The 27,407-nt window shown below is 39.5% G+C and overlaps 1 protein-coding gene across 14 annotated transcripts in view; it reads left to right on the top strand.

Annotated features, from left to right (window-relative positions):
* Nucleotides 1–27,407, top strand: part of AGBL1 (AGBL carboxypeptidase 1) — a 489,849-nt gene that overhangs the window by 135,269 nt on the left and 327,173 nt on the right. For all 14 annotated transcript variants that reach the window (XR_014885983.1, XR_014885981.1, XR_014885977.1 and 11 more), the window contains 3 exons: nt 5,471–5,600; nt 10,332–10,463; nt 13,640–13,816. Coding sequence is in view for 2 of the 14 variants with exons in the window: in XM_010717491.4 (XP_010715793.1) it covers nt 5,471–5,600; nt 10,332–10,463; nt 13,640–13,816 (439 nt within the window). In the remaining 12 variants the exon portion in view is untranslated. The remainder of the gene's footprint in view (nt 1–5,470; nt 5,601–10,331; nt 10,464–13,639; nt 13,817–27,407) is intronic.

The following is a 27,407-nucleotide window of genomic DNA, read 5'->3' as shown; positions in this document are numbered from 1 at the left end:
CTGAACTTCTGTCTGCTTTGGTTTTATTGGAAAGGCAGATGGCTCTTATCCTGATTCTTCATAGGAATTTGAGCACTCCTACTGCTTGCAGTCAGAAGAAAGGATAGTATATGATCAGTAGTGAATTGTTAGCTGCAGTAATGTGGATGGAAACTGCTTTGGTCATTGGTGTCTGTATATATGCCTTGCAGCTATTCACCTATATTTCACTGTGAAAAAAATGAAAATCTGATAACTCCAGACCTTGCACAAAGAAAGAACATTGCCCCCTTTACTTCTTGCAGTAACTGGGAAGGGATCACTTTTCTTCAGTGAAACCCCACGGCTTGCCAAGATGCAAAAGTGAGGTATCCCAGAGGGAACTTAAAGCAGCCCACTTTAATGATGGGAAAGAAATTTCACTATGAAATTAATGATGCAGCCCAGAGCACAGTAGGAAAATACCTTGCCCTCTAATTCCCTATTTTTGATTCCAGCTGTAGAGTGCTGTGGTGCTTCTCTGTATATTTATCTGCTATAAAATGAAATGGATTATATGAAGAGCTCTACAAAGTGGCCTTCAGCACTCCAAAATTTCCCTAATGCAATTAAGACAAATTTCAGAAAATGGAAGATTAGTTAGCTGCCATAAACTGGTGTTTCATTGGATTACACACATATGTGCAATATTTATGTTGTTGTGGGGACTTTCTGTTTCTAGAATGACCATAGACAACATAAGGCAATGCTACAATGCAGTGACTGGATGGCATTGGATGAGCATCTCCATGGAGTAAATGCATGGTGAATGTAGTTCCAGTACGTGGACTTCAAGCTGTAAAAAAAATAATTATATTTCTGTCACATCTTCCTTTAAATTATGAGGGAGGGCTTTGCTGGTTCTGCTGCTTCCTAACATCACTGTCTTGTTCTCTGAAAAGATTAACAATCAAGAAAATTGAGGATTCCACCTGCCCTCCCCACATGTACTCACACCTCAGGTTGATCTGAGCTTTCTTAATTGCAAGACCAAAACACTTTAATGCAAATATTCCTCTTGCTTCCATCCTAGGTAGGCAGTAGTTATTTATAAGTCCGGCATGCTGTGTCTGTCTGAGGCTGCCACACGCTGTTCAACGGCATCCTGATGTTTACTTGTGCCTACTTTCCTTTATAGATATTCTCATCCTGTGCTAGTACTGCTGTCTGCTTTTAAGATGCACAGCGAATGGTGATGTTGCTCTCTACATATCAAACACAATGCATCCCTTTAGATTTCATAGTTCACTGTGCCCCAGGTGCTGTTATTATCAGTCCTGACATCATTCATTTGATATGATGGGCCCTGTCTTTCCATTTATCTGTAATGGACAGGAGATTTTGAATCATTTTATCTTCCAAGCACAGCAACATTTTTTCTTTAAAAAGTGACTTTCCTCTCTCTCCATTTCTCGCTTTCTTCCTTGTTTAATATCTTGTGCATTATATTTATACTCCCCACGTCCCTTTTCCCTTTTGCTTTTGTGGGGTTTTTTTTGGTGTCTGTTTTCTTTTTTTCCCCTCTCCTCCCTGTGTATTCCCCCATCTTCTCTCTTTTTCCCCTCTCATTTTCCTTTCCATGCAGGGCATTGATCTACTCTTACCGCAGCCAACTGAAGAGTTCTATTGACCATATCAGCCTTGGGTTAGGACTAGGTAGTTCTCCCAGTCCAAACACATTTCAGAATTCAGTAAAGTTGGAAGCTGAGGTGCTTGGGATCTTTTGCTTTGCACTTAAGCCAAGCAGGCCTAAGAGTAAGACAACTAAGAAGACAAATGTTCAGTAAAACTTAATGTCAAACTTTGAGGTACAAGATTAAAAGCAGGGTCTTACAACTGAAAACACACTTAAAATATCATTCTATTTTTAACTAAATAAGTCCATGCTTTAGCAACTTAACCTCTTTCTCATTAACTCCCTCTGAGGTGTCCCTGCCTTCAGAGCAAGATCTAATGCTTCTCTTAGATGTGCATTTACTGCCTGTGGATTCAGAAGAGAAAACAACCTCATCTTTATGATTGTGGTGTATCAACTGGAGATGTTAAGGATCTGGTTTTCGTAGAGTAGTTCTCCCATTTGCAGTTCTGAATGACTACCTGCCTTTATACATCTTTAGAGGTGAGGCTTGTAGAGGTGCAGGAGTATTACTGATGATGTGTAACGATATTTGCAACCAACAGGCATCAACAGATTTACCTGTGGTTGAATTTTCTGCGCTCACAGCCAGTCAAAGGAGAGTTGTATGTGTTCCATCAGACCTTTGCTCCAGGGTCTGGGCTTGAATACTTTGTTCGTTTTCAGGGGCCACATGGCACTCGTATATCTGAAGGACAGACATTCTTTCCTCAGACAATTGTGAGTGCTGAATGCTTTGCTGTGTATCACTGTGGCAGTGTTTTCTGGCTACGTACATTTTTAGAACAGCTTAGTTATGCTCAGAGGATCCTATCTTCTACCAGCTCCATAGCTTTTCCTGAGTTATTCTAGAACTACTTACAGAAGCATTACAGCCCTAGAGTCTGCTTGTAGGAGAAGGTCAAAAGTGTTTGGTCTTGCTTGGTGGGAGAGACATGATATTTGCACAAACTGCTTCAAATTGTGGAACTGATCCTTTCTACAGTGGCCCTAATGGATCGTATCTCTCAAAGGTTGTGGCTGAAATGTTTAATGGAGCCACTTCAGTTCTTATGTAGAACAAAGGAGGAAATAGTTTCCTTTTGTTGTGCTCTGATAGCCAAGCAGTATACTCCAAGAGGCTGCTAACAGCTGGCCCACATGCTGACCCTCACTGAAAAACTGTTTGAAGGTAGAAAAGGAAGTAGAGCTACAACAAAAGTTCAATCCAAAGCATCAGACTTGTGAGCAAGAGAAATACAATTTAATTACGGGTAATCTGTCTCGAGATAGAGGTGGAGTTTTCTTTACTTTATTGGAATTCCTTGTGGCAAACATTTTCATCACTTGGTTTGAGCTGCTCGTCGTCCCATCCAGGCTGTCACGTAGTCTCACTAATGCTGCAAAGGGGAGAAGACATAAAGCATTTAAAGCAAATATAATAGCTTGGACCTACGTTGTGAGAAATGCCTTTTGATTTGAGAAGTGAATTTCATGAAATCCTGCCAAATGTAGAAAGCTAGTCTCAGCTTTCCAGTGCCTTCATTTGCTATCAGCACTTGAGATCAGCTTAATATTTTACCTTCACCCTTGGTTGCAGAGCATAACGGACAAAACCATTATCTGCGAATGTCATCGCTATTAGGAGAGGAAGAGAAGAAGGAAAGGAAAAAGGGAACAGAGCTGGTGGGGATCTCCAAAAATAAATAGCCTTTAACACTATGATCTGAGGGAGAGAGCGAAATTGGAAAAATCAGTGTCTCATAATTTAATTAAAGTTCTGCATCTCCTTCAGAGCCGCGGCTACAAGCTGCCAGGCAGAGGGCTAATATTTAAAGGTCATTTAAATGAGCAAAGATGTTCATCATTGGAGGGACAAAACTGAACTTTGCCTCCCAGTTCTTGCCTGCTTGCTGAGATTTTACCTTCCTTCCCTGTTGTAAATAACAGCTTTGACTGTGAATGGCGTGGGGCAATTGAACTGTCATAGAGTCTCCTCTAGGAAGAGTGTCCTTTTTTATCAGAATGATGGAATTGGTAAATTGCAACATGGGCAGAGTGAAGACTGTCCGAAGAGTGAAGGTACTGTGAGCTATGGACATGTCAGCGTGCTGTGTAGAAGCTGTGCTTGTGAACCAGCACTGCATTCCAGACCATAGGCCATAGCAGAACCAGATGCTGCAGTGAGAAGCACTGCAGTGCTACAGAGTTGATTAGGAGTTTTTTTCTTGCATCCTTTTCTAAGAGAGCATGCATTTCTTCTTGTGTTCTGAAAGAAAATTTTATTTATATATATATATATATATATATATTACAAAGTGGTTTTTTGTTTAGTGACTTTTAAAATGGAGTAATGGAGTTATACCTGCTGGAAGGAAATTGTGTATGCACACAAGTTCTTAGCAGAAATACACTTGTAAATCTCAGCTGAGCATCTGTTGTCCTGCAGGTCAGGAGAGGTGAGCCTACAGGTAACTTTGCCTGAAGGGCTATGAAGAAACATAACAGAGGTGGTCATGTTTTCGCATGGAATTTTTGGTAGAAGCATTCTGTGACTTCTTTAGCTACTGGTAATATTTTCCAACTTGCAGAATGAGCAATGTAGCAGCTATGGGTTATGAAGAAAGAAGGGAATTCAGGTAACACTGGATCTAAAGTTAGAATGAGTCTTGTGATGTTGCCAGAAACCCCAAGATGGCATCAGAGACCTTGTTTTTCTCCATTAAAATCGTATGACATTTTTAGTGAATTTTATTGTTTCTTTGTTTTCCTTTCTTAACCAGTTCTCCAGTGTATCTAGTATTTTTTCAAGTATTTCAGCTTTAAGACTGTTTTTCTGCAAGTATCATTTGCAAGGCACTGATAATATCAAAGCTGCTGGATGCAATGCACCTCAGTTGCAATGCAAGACTCTGCCTGAAGACCACCAGATTGCGTCCCCAGGAATACATCTGTACTTATTCTGTTACTAGGAGGCTGGAACAGCAAAGCTGGTGTAACTCTGTAGCTAGAAATTTGTCCAGTACTTAAAATAGTTAGGCTCCGCAGTGCACACAGTCACTAATGAGGGAAATTAGTCAGATTTTGCAAAATTGTACGATGATGTACTGCTCCTTACAATCAAATATCCTGCAGAATTTTTCACTGATCACTGAGTCAGGAGCAGAATATTTTCAAGCCAGCTAATGAAAACACTTTCTCAGTGCAAATCTAGGATCCTTATTTAGCTTTTTATTCAGTCTTTGCAGTGAATCTAGGTAATTGTTCCACATAATGATGTAGCATGCATCAAGATCTTCTTGATGTGCTTCAGATAGCTACATTTCTCATGAGCGGAGGAGCTTAAATGAGATATCCAGCTCGTCTCATTTAAGTGCATACATATTTCAGACTGGTCGAAGAGATTCAAGCACCTGTCTTCAATTAGAATGAGTAGGAGTTGGATGTACTTACTTGCTGTGGAGGTTTTGAGAAGCCTTTGCTGCATGTAAGCTGGGTGAGTTTTGTAGATAGCACAGAATTTAGAGCGCTTCCGAAGATAATTTTGTTTGTAAGTAGTCCTGATTGTGTGTGTACTTAGGTAAAGGAAAATCTACATTTATTTTCAGGGCTGTAACTGTGTGAATTCTGGAAGGAAAGGAAATGATAAAATCTGCATGCGGTACGCACCTCTGAAACGTACTGACTGTTGATTCATTCCAATGCAATGTTTAAAACCTTTGATCTTTTATTTTAATTGACATTCCCCATCTTTGTGCCAGGTCTTGCCAGAATCAGGAACTCTTTGGAATCAACTTTTCTTTCAGGGGTTTGTGATGTGTTGCTTTGTGATTTCAGCCATCGTTGTTCCTTGAGTGGAGATGATCTGAACAGACAGTGGCTGACACCCAGTTCTCAGCTTCATCCAACAATTTACCACACCAAAGGTCTTCTGTATTATCTGCGCAGCATCGGCCGGGCCCCTCTGGTGAGTAACTCCCAGTATCTTCTGTTGCTTATTGCAGTTGTGTGAGCAGCCTTGTTTTATGGCAAGAGAGATTTGGAAAGCGTCCTATGCTGTTACACTTTCATCCTTCAGGAGTGTTTTTGAAAGTCTTGCGTTATCTGCTGAATCTTCTAACCAACTCCAAACTTCAGAGTCTTTGCACACCTGCAATGTGAATATAAATTCTTTAAAGCTCTTTAGTATCCTCAAAGTACTTCAGCTAAGCTAGATATTGTTAGTAGGTTATTGCTATCTTTCTGGCAGTGACAGAAGAAATTCTGTGAAGGCTGAAGTCTGTAGTCTTCTGTAGTCTGAATGGATCATGCAAAAGCTGAAGCTGGAGCAATTTGTGCCATCACAGAAACACAGGAGTTAGTCTTCAAAATGGTTGAACTTCCCTTCTGCTTTAGTGAGAACGACTTTTGGGGGGAACTACCAGAAGTTCATGAGGGATGATGCTACTGGGATATGTTTAAGATCTATCCTCATCTGCTTTGTCTTGGTGCTCAGCAGAACAAATAGTTCTGAGACTTCAGGATAAAAAACTCTGAGAGTTTCAAATGTCAATGAACAGAGTGGAAGCGGATGGACAGGCAAGTTGGCCTCTTATAGCCCCAGTTAGGCAGGAAAGATGCACAGTTCCCTCTGGTCTTGATAAAAAAAATCCTCAGACAAGGTGCAAATGTCTGTGAGTTTCTTTATTTTTGTGGAAATATGCTATTTTTGGCCTAAACAACAGCCCTGGAGTTCAGCTCTGTACTCCAAGGAATCTACTGGAAATTCAACTTGCAGCTGAGAGTTTACTCACCTACATTTTCTTTGGGTTTTGAGCTACATCTGATCAGTTTTGTTTTACTACGCTCATCTTATTGGGTCTTTTTAATTTAAATTTATCAGAACCATCCCTGTCATATCCAGATGCATGAAGTTGAATATGCACTCAGTGGAAGTTTTCATCCTGCCAAGTGAAGTAAGGCTATTGATCGTATCATCTCTCTCACTCACAGGCAGTATGTCAGACGTGGTAAACTGATTTTTCTTTGCCTTTGAAGAATACATTGATTTTGGTTTTTACATGCTCACAGATGCCTTTTCCCCACTACAGAAGGGAGCTGAGTTTCTTCTGCCTTGCACTCACTGCCATGATGCCATGAAGCCAATTTCACTGATAGCCAGATGATTTCTGTGGAGTGGATTAGTTTCATTTATACTGGGGATGGGCAAGCAGTTTCTTCAAAGCAAAGAAAAGATGCTTGGAAGAGAAAAGGAAATAACTTCAAAGTTACCAGCCTTTCAAACCAAACCCATTTTAATTGGTAACTTCAGCCATAGAAAACAGCCTTCTAAGTGCTTTTTTTTTTTTTTTTTTTTTTTGCTTCTCTTGTTGGTTCTGGAAACCCTAGTAAAAGAAGGGGCTGGATGCACTGTGGTGTTGCAGTCTCCACTGCGGGGGATTTCTTGTCAACTGAGAGCAGTGGGAGTATGAGAGAGTGAGCTTGGGAGCAGCTGGGACTGAGGGGGAAAGAGATGCTGCTTTCCCCTTGAGCATTTGTGGTGAGGAAATGCTGCAGTTTGCAAGTTACAGTTGACAAATGCACTTGCAGTATGCAACAGGAAAAGTGTAGCTCATGCAGAGAGATCAAGCTGCAGCGAAGAGCAAGTTACTTATGGAGGAGACAGAAAGAAGCTCCCAGGGACCAGGAGACACCAAGCAGTGTTTGCTTTCAAAGGTATTCTGTGTTAAGCTTGGAAATGGATCTGACTGGAAGGATGTAGCTTTTCGTGAGTGAAAAATCCTGGATGTGTCTACCTTGAGACTCAGATTGGGTCCTCTCACAACGCCACTAGGGAAAAATTTTTGAAGAAAAAATACAGAAACTTCAAAATGTTCTGTTTGCCAACAGTTTTTTGCTTCCATTTTCTGTTTGCTTTTCCTTTGTTTTAAAAGCTTCCTGATTCTGTGAGTCATGAGGGGGATTGTTTTTGAGTTTGAAAGCAGGTCCTTACCTTTATGATGCTCAATGCTGGTACATAACTTTAAATAGATAACAGTTTGCATGTGTATCTTGAGTCATACCCCAGTGAACACAAGACTAGGAATCTGTACATCTCAGCTTACAAGATGGATAGAGTAGAGAAAAAAGGATATGTAGGTCCCAAGTTTGCCTTGTGGTTGTTCAGACATAACCCAGAAAAGTTCTGCACTGGGTACTGCAACTACAAAATACGGTTTTTTCTTGGCTAAATGGTGAGGCTTAAGCTACTCTGTAGAATAAAAATAGAGCAGAAGAATGTATTATAAAAGAAAACAATTTGTCATAAACATTGAGAATAACTGCAATGTTCAGGAAAATTAATTAAAATGAAGGTCTATGCAGTGCACAAATGGAATGGAAATATTTCAAGTAGCGCTGACTTCTCTGCTGTGGAGGTGGGTGGCAATCAGCGATACATCCCAGGGCATGAAACAGTGGTGTTACAGAGCCTGGCTCTTACAATCCTTTCCTAATATGGAACGCTTTTTCCTGACTTGTCACTTAGGGACTCACTGGCAGGTTTCTTGAGATGCAGAATTATAGACCTCCTACTTATCAGGCAGCACAGCTATCTGAGCGGCTGATCATCCCTGTGTGGTTTCCGATAAGTAATCTTTTAGGTAATAATATATGCGTCTTGCATGTTAGTAATTCTGTAAATTGGCAGGTAATTGATACCCGGTTGAGCTGGGATCTCTGCTTCGAAATAGAACCACAGCTATAAAATCTTCTTTGATATTCATAGGAGTAAATTGTAGGTGGTACCTGTGGTTAAACTAATCTATGGCTGTATTGCTGGAAGCATAGATGTTACGCTAACTGGAAAAATGCCAATCATTAAAAGAACCAATAAATGCAGCTGTTTAGAAGGGGCCTTTATGGGATAATTCCCTGTGTTTCAGGCAGTTGCTTGCAGTGCAGAGCTGCATAAGCCCTGTGTGTGCACACGGCCTGGCGGCTCAGCTCTGCTGTGCTCTCACCTCCAGTGCTACGTGCAGGTTTGGTGCCACAAGATAAGAAGGATGTAAAACTGTTAGAGTCTGAAGGATGGTTTCCTGCAAAGATGACGAAGGGTCTGGAGGGCAAGGTCTCTCACACTGCTGCTGGAGTCCCTTGGTTTGTTCTGCCTAGAGCAGAGGAGCTGAGGGGAGGCTCATGGCAGCCTGCAGAGCCTCACAGATGGCGGGGGTTCAGCGCTGCTCTCTGGTGACTCCACAGGACCAGAGGGAACAGCACTGAGCTGCCTCAGGGGAGGGTCAGGTGGGGAAGGTTCAATACACGGTTTGAATTTTGGATGGTCTGTTTGGAGCCAGAAGTTGGACTGGGTGATCCTTTTGCAGGTCTTGTCCAACTCAGGGTGCTCTGTGGCTACAGCTGTCTGGTTAGTTAGGACTTGTGGGAGGAATCTCTGTGTGTGCGTATGTGTGTGTTTGGGTCTTAGCATCTCCAGTCAGTGTACAGCTTGTCAGAGCAGCTGGAAGTATTTAAATACTCAATTCTTAGATTATTAAACTTCCTGACTGGCTGCAGCTAAACTTAGATACAGTATAACTAGTAAATAAGCATACTAGGGTAAAATTTGCCTTAACAGTTGGTGGAAGAAGTTTATCTACTCCATCTGTCTGTGTTTATATAGGAATACATATTTTTCTCCCTCGTTCTTTTTTAATTGATCCATAGTTCTTCCCTACCTGTTGACACCTGTCCCTTTGTCTCTGATATGTGCCTCAGAAAACTATTTAAATGAGATCGTGAAGTTCCTTTCTAATCAGCACTAAATATTGTTTTTAAATGAACCAATTTCTTCTCTTTAGAAATCCTTGTCTTTTCATGGACAGATTTCTGATTTTTCCTGATAAAGGCATGGAGAATATATGAAACAGCAGTGTCTGTATTGACTTCATATTTCAGAGGGCAATGAGATTGATTATTATTTAACACGTGTCAATATTTACCTCTTGGATCATTAAATCGTGATTTTTGTTTTTGTTGGAGTTGATATCTGCCTATGAAGGCAATCAAAACTTTAAATTAAAACCTGGAATGTACCTTGTACCTAGTTTATACGATGTGAGAGATAGATTAGATAGAGAAATTAGATAGTATAGAATCAGATTATTTGTCACAAAGATAGATAATGCTCTGTGCTTGATGTCCAGGAATTCATGTAAGGATCTGACCACATATGATACATTTTTACACAATTGCACAATTACATTTTCCTGAAAATTATGTAGCACAGTTTTTGAATGTAAAGAAGCCAAGGTGATTAATTATTGGGGAAGGGTGCAGTTTTTAAATCTCCTGAAGATAATGCTAGAGTTGAGAAGTCAGAGGAGCCTGACAAATTGCTGTGTTGTATCATAAGTTACCATGAACTCTCAGGTTCCTGAGTTGGCATGGAATCTTGCACAGGTGTCATGTTTATTTCTGCTGTAGACAGAAATGCACTGGTGTTGACACTGGATTCATGAGATCATGTCAGATCCAATAGATAAAGCAAGGTACAGCTGACTAACAAAGTTTGACACTGATTATAGGCTGGGCCCAGAGCAATGAGTTTGTCTGAAGAGAACAAAAATTCCTCACATATAATCCCCTAGTGTTTATAGTGTCTGTTGTGAAGAATCAGGAAACTTAGTTCAGTATTCAAGATTTTCCCTTTTTTTTTCTCTAGGTATTCTGTGACTACCATGGCCACTCCCAGAAAAAGAATGTGTTCCTCTATGGTTGCAGCATCAAGGAGACTTTGTGGCAAGCAGGCTGCATGGTTGACACAGCAGTTATCACAGAAGATGTTGGCTACAGGGTAGGTCCACTTTGTTCCTTTCTGCTGTTGCTGGCATACATGTGCACCTACATCTCCGTAAGATGAGGTCAGATCACAAGTTCTGTAGATATGTGCGAACTTCTCTTTCTCCAGAGGAGTCGAGATCCAGAAAAATTCAAGTAGTTCCTGGTATCTTCATGCACCTGCTGTCAGCAATAATATTGTCAATAGGTGAATCTCTATTTCATTTTGTTAAGATGCTCTTTTATTGTCTTCAGCCACTGACTAGAATGTTGTATTTTTGTGTTTTGTAAGTTCCAAGCATGCATGTGCTTCTCTCACCCACAGTTCCTGAGAAGTCCTTGTGGAAACACTTGTTTCACAAGAAAAGCAGGTGGGGTGCTTACAATCAGAACATCGCTTGTTGTATTTGAATTCAGGTAGCTTGAAAAGACTCAGGATAGCTCACTGTTACGCAAGCAGAATTCAAATGCTGCTTTCTGCATCTGGTGCCTGTCTTGAATCTGCAATGAAGAAAGCAAGAGCAAGCCTCCAAGGGTGTCCAAGAATCTGCAGTGGCCTAGATGAAAGATTTTGAGATTAGAATTCTACCTTTTGCACAATATGGGAAGTTTCTCTCCTTTCTCCCATGAGTAATTGGGGAAGGTTCTGGCGTCCATGATGGATTTACTTCCCAAAAACATGAACAAAATACCTCAAGAAAATTGTGATTTTTGAATAGCCTTTGCTGTGGCCCTTGACCATTCATGGGAGAATCATTGTTACTTTCTAATATTTGGCCTCAGATGACTTGCATAGCATTGGCGTCACAAAAGCCAGCTTCAGGATTTCTCCTTTTAATAGCCATTCCAGGCCCCTTTGACAGCAATCTCTGAAGGGACATCAGTAAAGAATCCTAACTCCATTCTGACCAAATGGGAATGGATGTTTATGGACAGGGTCCTGTATGAGGGGCAGCACCCCTGCTGTTGTGCATGCTAAATCCAGCTATATGAGAGACAAGGTGTGGAGTTATACTAATGTATTGTCATAAAAGAAGCCTTTGAAAAGATGTATTTTCACCATCCCAAAAATACAATTGAAAGATAATTAATGAGAAAAGCAGAGAAGAAAGAACTATTAGTGTGAAATCCAGTGAAAGCTGGTAAAATGAAAAGAATATTAAATTCAGATTTGCTAATGCTTCTAAATGAGTCCTGACTACAGAGACATTACTGTTACCTGCCAGCGTTTTTATTTAATCAAATGTAAAAGATTGATTATGCATATAATTTCAGTTGTTTTTAAAGACTAAACTGGATTAGGGATCTGATTATGGTATTTCATAGTATATATTTACAAAAATCTGTGTGCTGCTTCAGATAAGGGCAGAATGAAAACTGTCTGGGCCTTCACACACGGTTTAACTGGATCTAATAATTGTGCTCAGGATTATAATTGTTTGGGTGACTGTGCTGTATTTTTAACCCAGCTCTACGAAAACCTGGAAGTGCTGTGTGGAATCATAATATTTTGCAGCAAATTGTACTTCGGAGGCAATTCAGAAGCAGTGAATGTTTAGTCCAGAGCAAGTAATCAATTTTAAAGATTCCTCTGTTCAGTATTCTCACAGGAAAAGGAATGCTGTAGCTCTTAATAGCATACTGCGGATCTTGACTTAAGAGTTAGGCTCATGCTGGTCTCAGATTTGAAATATAATCTCTCACTTTGTTCCAGCTTCCTATTCATCAGTTTTTTCATCTGATGAATGGATCTTATGGATCTATAGATCTGCACATTACAGAACTGGTAGTGTCCGTTCTCAGCTGTAGATAGAATATATTGGAAATAACATTTACTTTATTACAGAGGTATGTATGATTAAGATGTTTGCAGTGGATGTGGCAGAATAGTTTAGGCCAAAGATTTATCATCTGCGTCAGTCATGCTTTAAGGGAAGACTTGCTATTAAACATTACTTTTTCAATTTTGATGAAACCATGTATTCCTGCACAGAGCGATGACGTAAAGCTCAACAGAGTGGAACTAGAAGTGCTTAGAATCAATCAGTTTCACTGATTGTTATTGGAAAGTGAAATTAGCTGGTTGGCTTTCACCGCCCAAACTGAATGAAATTCGAGGGTAAATGCCATTAGCAATGAGCAGAAACTCCTTCTGTATGATTCCATTCCATTCAGAAGTTTAAGAAAGCTGTCATCAAAGGAATAATGAATGTTCTTATTTTACTTGCTCTTCACTTGATGGACCAGATGGTCTTCGGGCATATACCAGCATGCAAGCAGTACAACTTATATGCACGTATGTGCAAATGTATGTAAAAGCCCAATTTCTACACAGAGCACACCTAATGTTAATGTATTTTACAGGTAGTGTGAAGAACTGTTGCATCCACACTGATAGAAATATTTGATAGTGCAGTGTACTGGCAGTGTTTATAGGCTGTTGTTGAGAAAAAAATGATGTTTAGAATAAGAAAATCACTCAGAGCTAAGAGATAATTTTACTGAATTTTCATATTTACTCTTTATTGTCATTTTCTATATGGAGTGTATCCAATGTACCATTTGATCCCAGACAAGAATATTTTGGTTTATTTCACAATGCAAGATACTTAAATGTTAAGCTCTATTTTCCTATAATTATCTGTGACCTTCAGTGGGATTACACATTCCCTTTCTCTGTTGTGTGCTGTGTTCAAACAAAATTCCTCCTGTAGCTGAATCCCTTGTCAAATTGTGAATGCATCATGAGAGGAGCTGGAAAGGAGAGAATGGAAACATTGTGTGCAGAGCTATGACTGCAGCCCTCTAGGCAGAACAGGAAAATGTAGTTAATGTTGAAGCGGCTTGAAAGTAAAACTTTTTAAGTGACTTCAGCAGTCCAAAAGTATTTGGTGTGCAGATACTTCATTTTGGATGGGATGGACCAAATGTACTTCTAGCATTTTTGTCTGTGACTGGGGAGAAAACAAAACAAAACAAAACAAAAGAACACAACAAAACATTAGAATACGAAGATTTCACTTGGGATGAAGATGAGTCAAGTTTGGCACTAGTTGGAACTATCACAGTTTCTACGGATAGATTTGGTGATACGCACTTTAAAAAGCATAGGTCTCTTTGTAGATGTGTGGGTGATATAAATGCACGTACATCTGTTCAATTCATTTTCTCATTGCTGATACTTTCTCATAGACTCTTCCTAAAATCCTGGACAAAGTGGCCCCTGCATTTGTCATGAACAGCTGCAGCTTCCTTGTAGAAAAGTCCCGCGAGTCAACGGCCCGGGTGGTGGTGTGGCAGGAAATGGGTGTGCTGAGGAGCTACACCATGGAGAGCACGTACTGCGGCTGCAGCCACGGTCTCTACAAAGTAAGTACATCTTTCAAAGAACTACGTCCACACTCCTCCTAAAGTGTGTCTTACGAGCTTGGAAGAATAAAGAGAGAGTGCTGTTTTCTTGCTGTTTGATTTTGTCAGCTTCCTTCTACAATACGAGTGTAGCCATGCTTCTGGGTTTCTTCTCAGTTAAATCTTTCCATGATCCCTCACTCCTTTAATCTTTCAAGTAGACTCCTTGCTATGAGGTTTCATTTGACACTGAAATAAAAAGAAATTCCAGTCTAATGCCAAAAGCATTGAGCTGAAGGAAGGAATGTTTTTGAGATGATGCAGAGTGTTTATTTCTAATGGTATTCACAGTCTAAGGTAAGTCGAAGGTCTAAGGTAATTAACATGAATATTAGGAGTTGGACACTTTCTGTTGCAGTCTATCTGAGCATTTGCTTGGCTAAACTTAGGAGCCTGCACTGAGAATTTTGCACTTGGAATTTCCTGTTACTGACAGCCAGAGGTAGCTGATCTGTGAGCTCAGGCCACGGCTTTGACTGTGAACTAGATGGACCTAAATTTGTTACCAAATGAGGTTCTAGATATTGTGGGAAGGACTGCACTTATGCTGAGTGCATCTGAGACAGGAGCCTCTTGGTACTTCTTAAGTACACAGTTTGAACTCTGGTAATTGTGTTTAGCTGTTCATAATTCTCCACTTACTCAAATGGTGAATTCTTTTTGTTCCTTTCCCAAACCTATTGCTTTCATGGAAGGGATTCCATGCTCCACCTTATTTCTCCCACTAGGGAGCAAACCTCATCTGTGCAGCATTAGTATGTGGTTAAGGATCCAAAAAGACCCTTAAGGAAATAGCCATTATTACAAATAACAATTAATAAGACATTCAAATTATTGTTCTTTTCAAGCTCTATACTAATCCTTTTATATTCCGTAGAATGTAGCCAGCAAGTACTCAACTACTGTTTTAACAGTGCTCTACTATACACACATTATTTCCATGATAGAAAAGGCAGAAGAAATATCTGAAGACAGTTTAAAGAAAGAGAGTATAACTGCCCTGAGCATTACACTTAGTGCTCCCTACTCTGAGAAGTGCTAATGGGTTTTTAATAGGCACCACAGGTTGTGGCAGGGTTTTAAACCTATGGACAGTGGGGGAAAATTCTACCTTGACTAACATCAATGGTAAAACTCCTAGTGATCTCCATGGAGAATTTAACTCATTTCCTAGATAATCAGAGTAACATCTAAAAGCAGTTGGACATCAGGTTATATCAATGTCTAATGATTCGTTCTCTACTTCCTTTAGTATCTTCAACCCAAATTTGCTTATGTTGTGCCAGCAGATTTAAAATGTTTTGTGCTCCCAAGTCCACCACCACTTAGTAAACAAGTGGTCAGACTTCTGATAGTGTTGATAGCAGTTCTGGATCCTGATCTTTGACTTTCTTCCTGCTTGAAAATGGTGAAAGTAATGGTGAATGTAGCTGCTTTGCTGGCTGTAAACTGAGATACAAACTTCTTGTGCTTGGAGTTGCCCATATCTGATAGGAAGTTTGCAAAGAATTTAGGAAAAACAAGAAAGCTTTAAAAAAAGACTGCAAGAAGCTTAAATATTAAATGCATAAGGCTGTCAGGTGAGTCCCCTCTCACCACAGAGCAGTGTTGTAGGAGAGCTGAGTTAAACCAAAAGGCAGCCTGTCTGATAGGAAGTCCAGAAAAGAAGTTCCTAAAGTTTTTCGAAGGCACACTGTGTTCATATCTTGGATGGAAATGTGACTTTCATTTCTAAAGCAGTTTAGTGAGTGAAAAATAAGGTATGAATCTGTTACTAGTGATATGTAAATGAGAAACGGTTGTGACCGCAGCCTCGATTAAAAGTCGTTTGATTTCCAATGGGTACGGGGGAGGGCAGAAACTAGAGCAAAAGAAAAGATGACTTGTCTCTGTTGAATCTCCCTGTCTGTGTGATCAATGGAAATGCAATAAGCCATCTACCCTTAAGGAAGAGAAACATAAAACTAAAGAAACTATTGATCTTATCTAAGGTTTTATTCAACGTAAGGAAGAAGAAAAGAAGGGGAAAAAAATCCAGACTCTCTTTCATTTTGTCTGGATTGTCCAATTGAGTCTTAGAACAGCAGTGTCTCCATTTGAAAGGTGCTTAAAACAAAGCAGCCCATTTCAACGAGGAATTCTCCTTCCTACTTCTACCAGTTTACAATCTCACAATCAAAACAAGAAATGATCAGAAACTGCCTATCATTTGTCTCCCAGTGTGAAAGCAGTGTGTATTACTCCTTCAATGGAACTATCACCCTTCAGGTTTTTATTGCTGTCCTCCTTTCGCAGGATGTTGAGCCGTCTTGTCTTATTTGGTTTGTAGAATACTGAAAATAAGGCTGTACCAGAAGAGGTTCTACTCGGTACAATCAAGAGCAATCATGGGCCCAAAAGAATCAAATCTGCACTAACACATATGGATATTCTTATAAGGTTTCTTTTGTGTGATTCATTTTCAAGCTTGCTATCTCTTTGTTGTAACCATATCCTATCATGATACACTTTATTTTTCTTGATTCTTTGTTACCTGGCTTACTAGTTAAGACCCCTGTAGTAACATACTGCACTGGGCTGTTCAGTTTACTAACTGTATCATCATCCTACACGTTGATATATTTTGTGCCATGTATACATTTGCATTCTAACATAGATATATTAGCAACAAAGCAAATCTCAAAACTCAGCTTCATGCTCTTTTAGTACGTGCTGTGTTGGAAAGGCATTTTCCTTGACATGTTGTGCCTGGTGGAGGAGATGAAGTACTGATGTAAATAGACTTCAGTTTCTTGCTTCAAAGGGATATGCGCGACAAGGAGTAACGAATGAGTTTTAAAATTATTCCAGATATCTTGACAGGGCCCTTTGAAGGAGATTTTACTGGTGACATGGATCCCTTTTTGAAGAAAGTCTTTGGGAGAATCGAGAAAAAAATTAATTCTGTCCAGTCTAATGCTTCTGAGATAGAGGAATAGAATAGCCCAACTTTTATCATCAGATTTGATGAGAGGGAAAAGCCATTCATTTGCAGAAATGTTGGAATTAGGGAGAGCAGCACCAAGCAGAGTGGCCATGCGTTGATAGGAAATTGTTGATAGTTGTTCAAAACACCTTTGTTGAAAGGAGAATTTCAGGAATACTTTTCCACAGAACCCATGTTCATGCTGGAAGAGTTTTTCCTCTTTTGAGTCCAACTACTCAGCTCACTGAAGTGGTGAAGCAAGCCAGAGGTGATGAATACCATAACATAGCTGTTGTTTTTTTTTTTTATTGTTGTTGGTTGGTTTGATTTGGTTTTGCTTGCATCCTCTCCAGTCATTTAGAGTAGGAGAAAGTAGAGGTAAAATTGTGCCTGATGATACAGCAGCAATTGGCAGGTAGAACCTGGCTGGAGTAACTGGCAAAAGTCATGGCCTGCCTAACTGTTAGAAGCCCTCATCTCTACAAAACTCACCCCAAATAAATAGAGAGTAAATGTCCCTGAAGGTTCTGTGAGCCATCTTCTTGTGAGTGAGGGTGTGTCATCAGTAATGTGGCATGTGTTCCACAAATCATGTACCATCTTGCTGAAGTCTGCCTTGTTCTGTTTAGTAGATTAATGAATTGCATCTTTTTTTAATGCTGTATTGGCATAAAACCAGGATAACTTTCTTGGTGGATCAGAGCCAATAGTTTGTATGTTAGAGATGGAAGTACTTAAATACTGAGGGATGAAAGGACAGAGCTGCTGATAAACTGATAGCAGAGCTGGATAAAAAGCTCTGCATCCCAGCCCCTTGTGCGGTTACTGCAGAGATGAGAGTCTCATAAGTGGGAAGAGCTGCCATTATCCATCCCCTGTAACCTGGCTAGCGTTTACTGAATTATTTTATACAATTAATGAGTTGCCATGAAAGTGTGGCAGAAATAAAGCAGTATGCCAAAATGAAAGCCTTTCCTCTCGCTACTCTTTCAGGAGTGGGCTGCTCTGGTTTGACCCATTTCTGCCCAAAGTAACCATGTTGTTACTAATACATCATTTGCCCCTGAAATTACAGTACTATTTCTTTATAGTTATCTGTAGACAACAAAACATTTTCCTTATCTTCCTTATTATTGCATATTACATACTATATTTCTGAGGAATTTTTATGCATGCCTTACTCATAAGCACTTTATTAGAGTCAGTCGTCAGAAATTGAGTTGTTTTGAGGGAGTTTGCAGTCGCATAACATTGCTTCTGTATGCCAGTAAGATGTAGATCATTCTTGTAATTGGACGCCTAGTGCGCAGACTTGCAAATAATTTTAATTTGGACTTTTGCCAGTATTCAGGCACCAACAGAAATGGTTGCAGCAATGTTCTTGCCACAGAGCATATTTGATAAGTATTTGCAGAAGGGAAAAGAAAGAGATGGGGTTTATTCTGTGCTTTCTGATGCACGTTCCTGTAAACTGTTTACATCTTCTATGAAGTCTGAGACTTTTCCTATTTCTGGTTTCCATTGTCTCCCACGTTTTACACTTTTCCTAAGTACGGGTAAGTTTCACAGGCATCCAGAAGTTTCTTTCCAAAAAATGATCTCTAAAATGTGCGTTTAGCAAACCCTCTGAGGCCTGGGCATGTCTTTCAAAAGCAGATGCTGAGAAATACAGAAGGATGTTTTTTTTTTCTTCATAGTTCTGCTTCCAGTTCTGGTCCAAAGTGACTCAAATTGGAAGCAGCTGTAATAGTAAGAAAAGTATAAGAGGAAAAAAGAATAGTTATCTCGTAGTAATCTAAGGATTGAAGAATTAAATTAAGGCTTGTGCTTATTATGTTTTCTTTAGTTGTTACCCACTGCAAAAGTTTGCATCCTGTTTTCTATATTTTCCTGCTCCTTTTGTGTCCACCATTTCTTTTCAGTAAATTGTGATTCACTTTTCAAGATATTCTAATTGTACCTTTAGTCTTGATGATTTCGCTTAATACGACTATGGCATTTAGAAAATGAGCAAAGGCACGTGGGACAGAACAAACCAACCAGGAGACAGTGAGCGTTCATCTTCCTTGGATTGCCAGAGTAACGTAATGATTAGTCTGCAAGCACAGCACCATGACTTGTGGCTTGCAGCCACAAACCTGTGTTTTCTGGTCCTCTTAGGCTGGATTGAGTCAGATGAGCTAAATCTTGGATGAGAACTCTCCACAGACTTGGCAGGAAAAAATGAGTGCTATATCCTAACCCAGATTTTGTTGATATAAACATGTTACAAAAGGAGAAATATATATGGTCTTGAACTACAATGAAATGAAAAATCAGCTATCTTCTCTGCCTTTTGGAACCAATTTCAAAGCTGATCAAATAGAATCTCTGCTTTTCCACTCCTAAATAAGCAGCCTAGTACAATCTGAGCCCTTTGGAAGTAAAAGTATCTTAAATTAGTTCCTTTGTCTCTGCTGGTGATAGATTATTGAGGGCTGTCTGTCAGTGTAACTGGAGAACAGGTCCCATCCCGTATTGTGGTTTGTAATTGCTTTGTGTTTCTTTTATTTTTTCAGCACAACAGAAAGTAATGATGGGATGAGATCGTAGCACATCTGACTCTGCAGAGTTGGAAGCATCTAGTTTTGTAGAGGTACACTGGACGTGCATGTATTTAGAATAACAAAGCAGAGCCATCATGTGCTCCCTTCCTGCTCTCAACTCTTTTCCACTATCATGTAATGGGAGCAGCTGCCTTAGCTCTGCTGTTTACCACTTCTGTTTGGGACTTAATCTTAAAGTGCTTGTTCCAACAAATCCCTACAATCCTTTCTTTTTACTTGCAAATGATGTGAGCATCTCCTAGATAGCAGCTGGTTTATTAAATCAAGGGACACATAAGATTCTGTGGGGCTGAGGAAAGGAAAACAGATGTTACCTGGATTCTGTACCTTTCTGAATGCTGATGTTTCTCTTTTTTTTTTCCCCCTTCCAATATACTGTAAATAGCTGATATCTCTGCTTTTTTGTTTTTTTATGAGATCTTTCTCCCTCAACTACTTTTAAATTTTCCTAGGCGCTTGGTTGCAGCCCGGTGTTTCCATATTCTCAGGAAGAGAGGTGGCAGTAGGTACAGATTTAAAAGGGTTATCAAACTGCTTACCTAGAAGAGAAATAAAGAACAAGACTACGTGGAACCAGAAATGCAAGTACACTGTCATACCATTTTCTAGAAGTTGTGAATGGGATTAGATTGAAGATTCCCAGGTGCTGACATTGCAAACTCGGACAACTTAGATGTTAGAAGCAAAAAGTCCGTTTGCAATTAATTGTATTTGTGGCCACATGGAAAAGATACCGCACTTTGTGAGGGAACAGGGTATGGACTCATGCCTTGTCCCCTTGTTTTCAGCCAGCTGACAAGATACTGTTACTGTGGCACCATCTGAAAATGAACAAAACCAGTGCACTTATGTGAAGGCATAAAAACAACCAGTGTGATCACACTGTCAGCCAAGGGAGTGGGTTCTTGCAGGTGCTGTAAGAAGAAGCAGGATCACCTAGAATTAAATCATTGCTGCCATACTCGGAAATTAAGCTGTATTTTGTATGGCCAGAAGGCTGAAAATGACTGTCAAATTGTGGTCAGGCCCGTTTGTATATCCTGTTTATTCAGTTTAAGGTTATAGCTGAGTGTCTGACATCGCTTCAGATGTAGAATTGTTAGAGGCCTAACTACTTTCATGGTACAAATTATTAGAACAAACAGAAAACTACACAAGTGAAGCAAACTATATTCTTAAAGAATTAATTTTAATTTTCTATTAATTAAATTAATGGTGACACAAATCAAACAATTGCAATCATACACACCTGTATGTGTTTTTTTTCTGGATGAAATGTTACTCTTTCAACTAAAGCCCACTAAACAGTTCTGAACGGTGCAGTCTTGAATATCAGTGGGATTTAAGAGTGCTAATGAAAAGAACTCTTGGAAGGATGTGAGACAGAAAAGCAAAATTCCTAATGAAAGCTAGCTGTAGTATTCTAGCAGTGTCTCTTTAAAAGTCTAAATATCATTGCACATCATCCTTTCAAGTTTTCTATGGAATTACAGCAGCTAGGGTTTTGATTTCTGATGTCTCTCTTGCTTGTTAATCTGGTCCCATGTGGCTTTATTGTACAAATCTATTTGGCAGCTGAAAATTGCCCTTTGATGAAGCTCATAGTCTAATCATGAACTCCTCAGGCATGGAAAATAAGAATGGGGAGGTGGCAAAAGCAAAGGCTAAAGGAGCCATGTTTGTCTTTTGCTCTGCATGGATTTTAGAAGCATTGAAATTTCAAAGTCTTTTACATGCAGGATTTTATGCAAAGATTGATTTTGCATCTCTGATTATCATAACATTTGCCGTGCTGGATCAGACCATTGGTCCATATCATCAGGTAGCCTGCCTCATACGGAGTTTGGTTCCTCGTGGCTCCTAAGAGAACAAAACCAGGCTGTGGTGCAACTGATTCAATTACACTAAGACATAGAAAAGAAGAAATAATCCTACCAGCCCACCGACTTGCCTCCTGTCTGCTTCATATGCTGCAGCATGAAGCCTGATTATTTCTAGGGTGTGGTAATGATAAAGAGCAACATTCTCTGTAAATAATTGTGGCACTTTTCTAACCCCTTTCTTAATATTTTCCCGTTGCTTCCAATATCGAGTATAAACTACATATTGAAATCTGATCTCACTTCTTTCTCCATTCTGTCCCTTTGCTGATTTCTGCATCGTACTTCTCACAGCTGCTGTAGCTCCCAGGTTGTTTAATCTGTTGTCCTCTGTCACATTCACTGCTATCTTTATTCTTCTTGATCCAGTTGTAGGTCCCTTGATCTTGACAAAAAGAAATCAAACTAGATCTATTCATTCTCGCCAACTTTGAAATCTGTAGGTGCATCCTTTTTTTTTTTTTTTTTTCCCATCCAGTTCTTGTCTCTTTGGTCTCTTCCTTTTTTTATGTTCCCAATCCAGATTTATTTTTTCTTATGTGCTAAGCTCTATACTAATAGTGTTATCTTTTCTTTTTTTTCCTTCTTCCACAACACTTATTTCAGCTTATGGTCCCAGAAGGGACCATCAGGTCTTCTGCTTTTGACCTTCTATACAGCATAGACCTTTGGGCTTCACCTAGGCAGCTTTGTACCAAACTCTATAACTTGTGTTTGTGTAAGAAGACTTTTGTAGAAGAAAGAATTCAGACTGGATTTGAGAGCATCACATGATTGGAAATCCATCTGGTCCCCTGATATTTTGTTCCAGGGATCAGAAGGTGCTAAATATTATTTCCTTGTACGAATTTGAATTCGTCTGCCTGCTATTTTCAGATGTACTTTAGTTTTTTCTCTGCTGGTTTAAAAAGATCTTTAGTAATTCACAGTTTCTTCTCTTAAAAATACTTACTGTGCAACCAAGTCTCCTTTCAATCTTTTCTGATGATTAATTAAAACAGGCTGAATTCTATGATAGTTTGTATGAGAACGTGCAGGTAAGTACCTCTGAATTAGCTGAAGGAGCAAGTGGAAAGTCCTGTGCTAAACCACATTAAGCCACGTGTCAACACTCTGAAGCGGAATTAAGGTGGCCTTAATTAAATTTGGCTTAACTCATTTCCAAAGTAAATTAAACCAAACTGAATTGCAAACACTTTAATTCTGAATAACAGAGCAGAAATATGTGCTTCTGAATGTGATAAACTTACAGATGAAGGGGTTGCTTGAGCTGGATAATCTACAAGGCAGAGAAGGCAGTGTGTCTAGACATGATATTTCTGGAGCTTCATGGCTTATCTTTACATAAGAGTCTCCATTGTATACTGAATATGGATGACAAAGAGAAAACTGCTGTGATCTGTCTTGGATGTGCTATGTTCTAATTTTTGACCAGGGAAGAAATTTGTTATGCCAGATGGTGGCAATCTACAAGTGAAGATGCATGATCAGAAAAGAGAAAGTTCAGCACAGCACAACCTATAGAAATGCAGACATTAGGGACAATTCAAAAATGATTTACATACAGACCATAAGTGGGGACAGGTCAGACATGAATAAACTGGAGACAGTAGAAATCAAAGAAGCTGTTGGTTACTCATAGCTGGGAGAAGGAGAATTTGGAGATGTTCAGTGCTGATGTTTTACAGTATTTTTCTCTCGGCCACTCAAAGACAGCTTCTGGAGTATAGAGGATTAATCTTTGATTAATAGCTGCTGAAATGAAACAAGGAATCATTGAAATATTTTCAACCAAGTAATTATCATAAGTGAGTTCCACTTAGGAAAAGTGGACAGAGAAGTAAACAAGCGTGTGATGTGGCAGTGCACTTTGTTCTTAAGGCAAACAAATAAGATACAAAGATGAGTTTAGATGTGCGTTTGGAAACGAGTGGAATTGTGTGTCACAGGGCACAAGGTTCTTGGTGAAAAAGAAAGATGTATTGTTGATCTTATCTGACAGCTTTTTAGAGCTGAAATTGAGAGAAGGACGAGAAGATGGAAGGGTAAGGATTGTTTAAATGATGTGCAGCAGAAGACTTCTTGTTGGAGAAACTGAACTACTTTCCTGTGGTCATAGAGGACGTATGGCTGAGGGACTCTTGTGCTTCAGAGGAAGAGATCTGATCTTCCACAAAGTGAAAAATAATGCTGAAGCAGCAAAAAAGAGCTCTATTAAAATAAGTGCAATTCAAACTTAAATAGTTTGTCTTAAAGAAATTGTTCAAATACAGGAAAAGTTGCGGAAAAAAAATACATTCCTCAAAAAGTCTACACGCTACTCTTAACTATTTGAGTAGCGAACAAGATCAACTGAAAGGTCTTGTTGATGAAATTGGTTGTACTGAAACCTGATAGGAAAAGTACAGTTCTGGAAATTGAGAATCCAGTTATAGATCTATCCTGTTTGAGAGGGAAGGGATAATAAGTGTATGCAGCTTGGAGGAGATGAAATGGCAGTGTCTTCATGTACTGGTAATTCAGGTTTACATCTTTGCAGGTGTGCTGACAAAGTCTAGCTAAGGAGACTGCTTGTCCCACAGAATCAAACTGTAAAATGAGATGAGTTACTTTATAAGTAAATGCATTCATCACAGAAAAAGTAAATGTGTAGTTCTGGACTTCTGTTTGGGTGTTATATACCTGAGATTTCACGTAGGGAGCAGTAAATACTATTACAGATTCTGAACATTACAGATGATTATTTTCTAGCACAAAAGATGTTGTATCCAATCTAGCTCTATTTTGGACCACATTATAATAGGAAAGGTGAATTAATCTTCGGTGTGGGAGTTGGTGGTTACCTAGACACCGGTGATCATGACCCAATTATGTTTAATATGGGCGAAGGACAGCATTTCTATTAACGTGTGTTCATGTATGTTTTTCCCTTAGTAAGAGATAATATTCTAGAGCTGAGGAAGTGTTAGAAATAAAGCAGAACACAGGAGGAAGAAAAAAAAATTACAGAGGTATTATAAATGAAAAATGATGTTTTTAAAATAGATTTTGTTACATACTCAAAAAAAGCTTAATTCTCTAATCTAGAATTGAGCACGCATTTAATTAAAACCCACCTTGGTGTAATAGTAAAGAGAAGGTGGTAATTAGAGCATGGAGGACAGTGAATCATAACACTGATGAAGAATCTATATAGTAGATGGATTGTAACGAGGTGGATTTCACTTATTTCAGTCTGTTTCTTTTTTTGTTAGTACTGATTGTTTAGTTTCTGAATGATATGAGTGAACAACGGTAGAGGTCATTTACCTAACCATGACTGATCAAAGATATTCTGAGGGATAAATGCATAGGTTTATTCTCTCTGAGCAAAATAAAAAGGGGAAAATGGGTATCAGCCAAAGTAACGTGGGAATTAGATGTGGGAAGCTAAGAATATAACTGAAAAAATCATGGCAGTCACTACGAAGGACAGTAAAAAAGAATTTAATGGGATGACTGGAAAATAAAAAGCTATCCTCCTTATGTGGTCTGATCAGAAATGTAACCTAAAACCCGAGGAGCTGTTTCTGAGAAAAGCCACCTCAAACCTGGTATGCTTCATAGTGAAGTTTCGCCTTAGGTTAAAAAATAAGAAGTTTTCCCCAAAATGTTCCTAATCAAGTCTCTGACTGTGTTCCACCTCTTCTTAGCTTTTGCAGAAAGTTTCCTTTGGGGGTGCTGGAAGTAGCGAGTGAACTTCACAAGAAAATTGAATCAGAGATTCATACAGAAACACAATGAGAAACTTATTTTCAATGAGTTTGAGGAAGACATTGCAAATGAGTTTGAGAGAGAAGTACAGCTATATACAGCAGGAATAAAAAGCCCTGAAACACTGTCCATTTTGCAGTAGCTTATTCCGGGTAGAAATGACTTCTTTTACAAAATATAATTTTAAATATGTATATGTTTTTGCCACATGATCAGAAGGACAGTTAGCATCTCAGTGGGAAGTATTCCTTTAAAAGCTGATGGCCAGCAGGCTGCAAGTGGAGAGACTTGTTCTGACTTGGAGATAAATATAAAATGATGTTAGCTTGTGAGAGAACTGAGAATTGAATTAAGTAGTTTATTTGATTTGAAATGCTAATTCTGTGTGAAAACAATGGAGGACCAGCACTTGTGAAGATATTTCCTCTGCTGCTTTCTTTTCCTGTTACATTATGACTTCAATTCCATTGTTTTATTGTCTGTCTTGTATTTTTTTTTCCCAGCGTTGAAAAGTAATAGAGTTGGATCTGACTGTCATCTGATTTGGGTAGAACGGGCTGTAGAGCCATGCTGTGATGGCCCAGGGCATGCATGCATCGCCAGTTGGCAACGATGGGAAAAAGGGAGACAGCTCTGTAACACAGCATAAACACGCTTGGGCAACACAGTACCTTGCTCACAACCTTCGGATGTCCTGCACCTGGGTGAGCAGGCACCTAAAGTCAACACCGTGGCCAATGCTACCGCTTTCCACCAAAGATGAAAGCACTGAATGAGCTATGGGTTTTATGTGCCCTGCAGTCTGATGGTGCATAGGGGTTTGCAGTAGGCAGCTGGACACCGTTTTCCCAGTGACCTTTTGAGAGCAGCCCTCTTGTCTTTTCTAGTGAGGGAGAATGAAGTAAATGGAATCTGAAAACAGCTTAGACTGGCTCTGAATAGTGACTGAAAGGTCACTTTTCTGGTCAAGCCAGTGTCTTTGGTGATTGGAATGTCTTCCAGAGGTCAAAGTGCTGAAGTTTTTCTAAATCGACCATGCTTCCACCAGCCCCCATGTGCACTGAGATGGCTGGAATTTTTGCTGGTTCGTCAGTTGTAGATAAATGTATTACACAGGCTGAATATCTGCAGCAAACTACCAATACTGCTTCTGTGGTTTTATGCATTTGATCATCCCTCGCTCATACCAAATCCTTTAATTTGTGAACCCTGATGTATGATTATACTGGGGAGTGATATTAAATGTCAGCCTTGAAAATGGGCCTTGTCACGACTAATACAAAATTCACTCCTGTTGTTAATTTAATGAGATAGAGTGACAGACATCATACATTTATTAAACAACCATAATTATATTTATATTAATGCCAATCTCTGCCCAGGAGAGATTCAGGCCTGGCATAATGGGACGTGTTCATAATGCAGAAGATTTCTGAATACAGATACAGTGAGAAACTCAGGACTGTAAAACTGAGGCCATGTTGTAGTCTGAGACTGAGTAGCTCTGAGATGGTTGGATGGCAGCTGGGTGGATGAGGCTGTGAGCTTTGATAGAGGTACACAATTAAAGCTCGTGCCAGGCCAGCGGCTTTTTGGTTATTCCACATGCTGCAGGATTGGTTGAAATTCATTGAGGTATTGACTGCTCTCAAATGCATTACATTTGTATGTTCATTCACTTTAAAAGGTCAACGAAGCAACTTGACAATTTTAAAGGTAGCCTGCTGTGTCTAAAGTATATTTAGTTTCATGCTGTCTTCTCTGCAGGATATGATATCGAGTTGTTCTGGTGTTTTACTGAGCATGTTGTGCATCTTTATGTAGACAAGATCATTTCTCAGAACTAGGAAACAGATAAGAATTGCACTTTTTTTCTGAATCTTCTTTTGTACAATTTTATTGTTTTAGGAAAATGGCCCCCAGTTATTGCTCTGGTTTCTTCCATCTGGTTGCATCAATTTCCTGGGAATAAAGCAGATTTCTGGAACAGTGGCAGCTCTGCTTGTTTGGTTGCAGGAAGCAAGAGCAGCCTTTACTGAATTCAGTAGCTCCTGTCTGTTGCTTATGCTGATAGTGTCCACTTCTCCTACGCTGCATACTGATGTGTCCCCTATCCTCAGTCTGCCTGTCTGTCACTATAAACAGAGGAGAACAAAGTTGACAGTGTTGGATTGAAGGGCTGTAAGTGGTTATTGATTCCCAGGCTTCTTGCATGCATAGGGGTGGGGTATGTGTTAGAATACAGACACGAGCACACAAGTGGCAATGGCATGTTACTTCCAGTGAGTTATGGGGTGTACATAATTGTTCTTTTCAAATAGATTTGTATATGCACTAGCTAGGTGCAT

Source organism: Meleagris gallopavo, chromosome 12 (genome assembly GCF_905368555.1).
Source record: "Meleagris gallopavo chromosome 12, MGAL_WU_HG_1.1, whole genome shotgun sequence".
Classification (NCBI taxonomy): domain Eukaryota; kingdom Metazoa; phylum Chordata; class Aves; order Galliformes; family Phasianidae; genus Meleagris; species Meleagris gallopavo.
This window is presented reverse-complemented; position numbering and strand designations above follow the sequence as displayed.